The 6,493-nt window shown below is 45.4% G+C and overlaps 1 protein-coding gene across 4 annotated transcripts in view; it reads right to left on the reverse strand.

The window, feature by feature from the left end:
* BRD10 (bromodomain containing 10) overlaps nt 1–6,478 on the reverse strand; it is a 106,487-nt gene extending 100,009 nt beyond the window's left edge. For 3 of the 4 annotated variants that reach the window (XM_082470794.1, XM_082470793.1, XM_082470792.1), the window contains exon 1: nt 2,942–6,478. In XM_082470794.1, coding sequence (XP_082326920.1) covers nt 2,942–3,534 — 593 coding nt within the window. In that variant the 5' untranslated portion in view covers nt 3,535–6,478. Of the gene's footprint in view, nt 1–2,690; nt 2,877–2,941 lie in introns of those variants that run through there. The other variant, XM_082470795.1, reaches the window with a different exon arrangement.
* Between the last annotated feature and the right edge of the window lie 15 nt (nt 6,479–6,493).

Raw genomic sequence — 6,493 nt, forward strand, 5'->3', positions numbered from 1 at the left:
TTCCCTCTCCCCAATTGGTCATCCTGCATACCTCCTAGAAAGCAGACACTACCCTGGAGAGACCATACTGTAGCCAGACGAAGTACCTGTAGTTCCCAGAAACACTATGCTGTTCCATGCCTTGCATTCACTGTAGTTCAGCATTCTGGAATGCCCCTCTCAAACCCTCCAAAAAAAATCCGGAAGCAATCTTCAACTTCTTTAAGAATCAGTTCAAGTATAAACATCTCTATACCTTTTAACTCCATTATAGAATCATCATCTTTTTAAGCATCTGTTTCCCTACTCAACTATACACCACTTAAGAGTAGGGAACTTCTCTTTTGATATCAAGGATCTGAATGTCTAGCTCTGGCAGATACATATTTGTACAATCAACACTCTCATAGCACAGATGAAGAAACTGAGATTTAAGTTATACAATGTGCCCAAGGTACTAATGCCATTGGGTTGCTCTGTAATGATAATGTGGCACCCTCTATATCTAATGTGTGTGATTTCTTGCTCACTAAAAGGCTCAGTAGTGTATGGAACAGCTGTAAAATTCTCCTTACAGTAAATTTCAAAATAAGGGTTAATTCAATATCTTACAAACATATACTAGAAGAAAAAAGAGAACAAATGATAATATCTAAGTGATTGTTTATTACTAAAACACCATATACCACTTATTTATAAATAAGGTATCTGAGTCACCTATTTGCTGAAAATCATACTCATGTGCCCAGTCTATAGAATATGGTTCTGGAGCCTCTATATTTACTAATTGCATACAAAACAGTTATAACCTATGGGTTTCTGAAAGTTGTGCCCACTCAAAGCATTTATTTAGTAATGACTCAGATTGTAGGCTAGGACAGAAAAAGAAATGATTTCCTAGTGTCTAGAAGAGTGGTTTGTCAAATCTATTATTTACAAAATGTTTGTATACATCAAATACAAAAAAAGTGAGGAAGTCAAAATTTTAATTATCTCTTTGAGACCATCACATTACTTTTTGCTACTAAACTGCAAGAATTTTCTCTCTCTTGGACTAAGAACATCAGAAATACATTATTATGTTTATAAACAAAAGAATGTTTTAAGTTTAAGTTCTAAGTATGGATTCTATTAGATCATATGGGAATACAGTATTCTGAACATTAGTCACTAGGAATGATTCAAAGCATTCAGAAATTTACCTTTATGTAAAGAGAAATAGTCTCCCTGCTCTTTTGCAGGGCTTAAGAAACACTATTGACAAAATGCTTCTGAAAACACCTGTAATTTATTCAAACCTATAAGCAACTTCTTAGCACTTTGATGCAGCCATTCTCCAGCCTCATTCTAAATACCCGTTTCCAATCTGTAAAACTAGATGCTTGGACTAGAACTCTATGGTTTCTTCCAGGTCTAAAATCTTGTGACATCAATTTGGAAGATATTTTACTACTTAAAAATAATGACGTATGAAAGGACTGTTTCTTATGTGAGTCATAACTATAAAACACTGTGGAGACAAGAGTAACAAACACACTACACAAATATAATGTCGCTAAATAAAATATTAAAAAGTAATATACAAGACAAACTTGGGAATTATTCTACTACCAAATAATCCTACATTATGAATGGATTCGAGAAGAGGCTCCTTAGTTTAAATACAGCTGCCCTAATGAGTCAAGCACTATGTTAACCATTGTTTTCAGTGAAAGAAGTCACTGATAGTCTCAAAAACAGCATATGGGAAGCCAGTGACAGATTAGATTATTTTAAAATTACAGTTATAATCAAGGACCAAAAAATTAACACGACTTTTCAGAAGCTATTAGATAAAAGCACTAGTACACTTCCCAGTTTCAGATATGAGAATATTCATTTTATTCAGCTACCACTACTAGTATTATAATGATTAAAACTTATCTTGGGCTAACTATATGGGACTGGCACTTTCGACTTTACATTTATTAATGCATTTAATCCTACAGCAACCCATTAATTAGGTACTGTCATTATGCCCGTTTTACAGATGAAGAAACTGAGGCCAAAAAAGTAAAGTGACTTGTTCAAGTTCACTTCCACTAGTAAAGAGTCAAACAACTGGTTCACTTCAAGCACGATTTCCAACAACATTCAATTATTTTTCTATTCCTGAAGAATTTCCGATAGAGAAATTAATTTGGCTCATTATCAATTACCGAATTATAAATTAATACGTTTATTTTAGTAGCCTCCTGTGTTATATTATTTCCTCTTACGAAAAAAAAATAATTGACTCTGGATATATGGGTGGAGTATAACCAAGAGCATCGTGCCATCTGAACTGCCTGTGACTTCTGGTGGAATAGATACCAGTACCTAAACGTATTAAAAATTTTGTGTTGATGCAAAAATTCAGTCTGCTCAGATGAAGCTGAGAGAAAAGACCAGGAGTACGCCACAGTAACTGTTAACCATTTAATTACACTCTATAAAATCTCCGATGGCCGACTTGAGCAGTAAAATTATTATTTTAACAGTTTGAAACCACCTTTTTACATGAGCCAGAATTAATTTTCTAACGGTATTTCATTCCAAAAACGTTTAGAATTTTCTTGCCAAAACTGCCTAAAAGTTGCAGGTCCAACTTCCATCCCACTTAAACTTTTCCTCTCCCTACTCCTGTAATTCTTCCTACGGGCACCATATCACTTTACTTCTAAAAACTTTACCTGCTCTTCGGCACTCGGGACTCGGCTTCCTTCTCAGCTTCTTCACGTCTGGGCGTCGGGTTCTTTCAGCCCACACCCACCACACCCCTGCGGGCCCCCGCCCAGCGCTGCTCCTCCTCCCGGGGTTCTCCAGCACCGACTCAGCACCTATCAGCGACGCCCCCCGGCCCCTGGCCCAACCCATCCTCGGACACGTGCGAGGGTGTGTTTGTGTCAGCCCGTCAGTCCCGCCAGGGATGGGGCTCACTCACCGAGACAGAAGCGCCAACTTCTGCTCCAGCATCATCTCCAGCTTCTGGCCCTGTTTGGAGATCCAGTGGTCCACTCCATGCAGGCGGTAGCACGTCTCCAGCATCAACCTGAAGTCTGCCACGAACTCGGTGATGCCCCCGTATTGGCCGCTAGCGAACTTCTCCTCCATCTTCAGCAGACACATGCCCTTCCCGGGCTGCTGCCGGAGGGCGCGACTGCCCCGGCCCCCGCTGCGCGGCCCCTCGGCCGCCTCCTCCTCCCCAGTGGCAACGCCCCCCAAGGGCTGCAGGAAGGGGGAGGTGAGGCCTCGGTGCTTCTCCTGCAGAAACTCGCCCAGGATGCGGTAACCCTGCTGCAGCTCGTAGGTCAGCTCCTGCTCCGTGCAGCCACCGCCCCCGACTACCATCGCCTCCTCCTCCTCCTCCTGGTCGTCCGCGTCCTCCCTCGAAGAGGCACTCCTTCCTCGGGCCGGCCCTGAGGCCGGGGCCGCCGCTGCCACCAACTCGTCGTCGTCCTCTTCCTCGGCCGCCGGTGGCGGCCGCTCCTCCTCCCCGGCCGGCTCCATCTCCCCCGGCGTCCCGGGCACGCTCATGCCCCCGGCAGGCCCAGCTTGGGCGGTGTGGAGCGGACGCTCGAGGCGCCGGGGCACGCGTGAGCGCGGGCCGCTTCCTCAGGGGTCGGCTGCGCCGCGCAGCCCCAGCCGCATCGGGCCTCGCTCTCCTCAGCCGCCGGCTCGGCTCGGTGCGCGCGGGGGTCTCGAGCTCGCCGCCGGCGGGGCGGGGTTACATGGCGCGCGGAGGAGGGGGGAGAGAAGAGGAGAGCCTAGGTGCCCTCCTCTCCCCTCCCCCCGGCGGCGGCGCGCGCGCGGCCCTAGCCTGCCTCACCCCTCCGCGCCCCGCCCGGCTACTCTTCACCCGCCAGGCCCGGTTTGGCCTCCGCGGCCTCGGCGCCCCACCCCCTCCCGGGCCGGCTAGAGGGCTGGGAGGGGGCGAGGAGGAAGGGGGGGGTTTCTCTAGCCTCCCCGGAGGGGGGCCGAAGCACAGGGCCGCCGCGGCTCGGGCTCCTCCTTCTCTCCCTCACACCCCCTCCCGCCCCTCTCTACCTGCGGGGGACCCGGGCAGGAGGAGGTGGCGCACGGACGGGGCCCGGCGACAACTGTCAGTTAGAAGCCCTGCTGGGCGGGGGCAAGAGAAGGGGGAGGGCACTCAGGCCCCCCCCCCTCCTGGTTGGGGCGAGCTGTGGAAAGACGCAAAGAAAGAGGCACCGTCGCGGTCCACGGTGAGCATGCGTAGTACACCACCACCAGCCCGACTTCACGTCCCGCCCCGCTAAGCGAAAGCAAGGACTCAGTCTCAGCTTCAGGCCCTGAGGCCTGGTAGGTTGCGCGGACCAATGATGTCATCAGCTTTTAGCCGACTGTAAGGGGCGGAGCGAAGAGGGAAGCAAGGCGCCTGCGCAGCTTTGCTTGCCACCTCTTGAGAGGGAGGCCGAAAGGGTTTTAAAATGAGGTGCTGCAAGAGGATATTTCTTTTGCGAGACCCCTATTAGTGCTAAAAGCTAAAATTAATCCTGAAGGAGCTTGCTAGATAACCTTCGTCGATGGAAAGTGAATTGTAAGAAGGTATAAAAAGTAAATCCTATCCTTCTGTAAAGTTCTCTTTGCACACTCCCTCCCCCTGTGACTGCCGGTTTTTCAATATAAAACTAGAATTTTGCGAAGTCTAGAAAGGAGGTTGAAGGACTCGACCAACTGAAACATGTTCACATGGAAAAGGAAAGGAGATGATTTGTGGAACTCGAATTTCTCAAACTCCCGTCCCCAGGTCTTAACATCAATTTCTGTTTTGGAAATTAATCCATGTTTTGCGTTAAAGTGAAAAACATTTCCACCCTCTCGATTTTTGACATCTGCTAAGAGTAAAGGAAAGGAATGGGACCTCATTTTTAAAAATCCTTGGGACTGAAAACAGTCTTCAGATATTTCAAATCTAAGCTGTGCAGCATGACCTTACAATCTCACTACACATTTTAAAATTACTGTTTAGGGAATGTCTAAAAAGTGAACTTATCATTCCATTAGTTGTCATATTGCTTGAAGTGAGGAGAAAGGAACTAATGGGTCCTTAAAGCAGTTACTACTATCTTCTCACGTTCTATTTTAAAGATGCACATATTACTTTTTCTCCTTACACAGAACGCTCTTGCTTTAAACCTGGAATTACTTGAATACAAAAATCAAAATTTTAGAAAGCAAGTGGGGACTTCCCTGGCGGTCCAGTGGTTAAGACTCCGCACTTCCACTGCAGTGGGGGTGGGTGGTGGCGCGGGTTCATTCCCGGTCGAGAAACAGATTCCCACATGCCACGCGGCGAGGGTCAAAAAAAAAAGGGAAAGCTGTAAAACGAAATGATTGGGATATACTGACTATTATGATTGTTTACCTCCCGTTAATGTGGACTTTTAAAGCACTGATAAAATTCACAACTTAAAAGCTTTTTTTTGGTCCAGTTATGTTAGACAGCAGCCTTAGGTAAAACAGTTAAGTGGGAACACTTTTGAGGTTTTAGGGTATTGACACCCCCACCCCCACCACGCACACCCATCATCTAGTTTTCACGGTCTCCTCTCACCTCATCAGACATTTGTGGTGTATTAGGCATTTACAGCATTCTCTCTCCAGAGAGCCCATAGATGTACCTCAGCTCAGGAACAAAGGCAGAGACCAGTCTTACTTCAGGGACTGGCAGCCAAAACTGTCTGAACGTCCATTTCCTTTGACAAAGCCCAAGAATCTGGACCCACCCCACCTCAGCAAATATCACCTCTTTCTCTATAGCCACCAACCCTATTTCATGACTCTCGGATAATATTAGCTTGCATTTATCGAACACTGTGCCACTAAGCACTTTATATTCGTTACCTCCGTTAATTCCCACAATCCTATGAGCTACGTATTATGGCCATTTCACAGATGGAGAATTGTTTAGGTTAAAAAAGTAGTTTGCCAAAATTCAAATCTAGGTCTGTCATACTTCAGAATTCTCCAGGTGCCTAATTCCAAGTCGTATGGTAGATTTTCCAGTTCCTCGTGTACAAGAGTGTAGGGAATTGCTAGAAATGTTTACCAAGGGCTTCTTAATTAAGGGATACTAATTAAGATAAAGAGGTGCAGGTGAGTAGAAGAAACCTCAGCCATAGGTCATGGAGAGGCCAAACTGACTGAGATCTTAGCTAGTATGAAAGTAGAATCAGGTGCTTGAACTTTTAGAATATAGATAAGTGAGAAGAAAAACTGCCTTTCAATCCCACCATCCAGAGAAAACCTATTACAGTAATATCAATACTTTGTAGTGGGGTTTTTCTATTTATTCATCTATACTTTTAAATTTTATTTTAAATAAACTTAAAATTGTGACTATACTGTACCTAATGTCCTTTTCTTTTTTCTCTCATTAACAATAAATAATTGTAGGGAATGTACAAGAATTGCATATCTAAAATCTCAACTTCATATCTCTGTCCACAATGGCTTAGATGGCCTGCTCATGAAC

The sequence above is a fragment of the Balaenoptera physalus genome (genome assembly GCF_965194825.1).
Source record: "Balaenoptera physalus genome assembly, chromosome: 7".
NCBI classification, from domain to species: domain Eukaryota; kingdom Metazoa; phylum Chordata; class Mammalia; order Artiodactyla; family Balaenopteridae; genus Balaenoptera; species Balaenoptera physalus.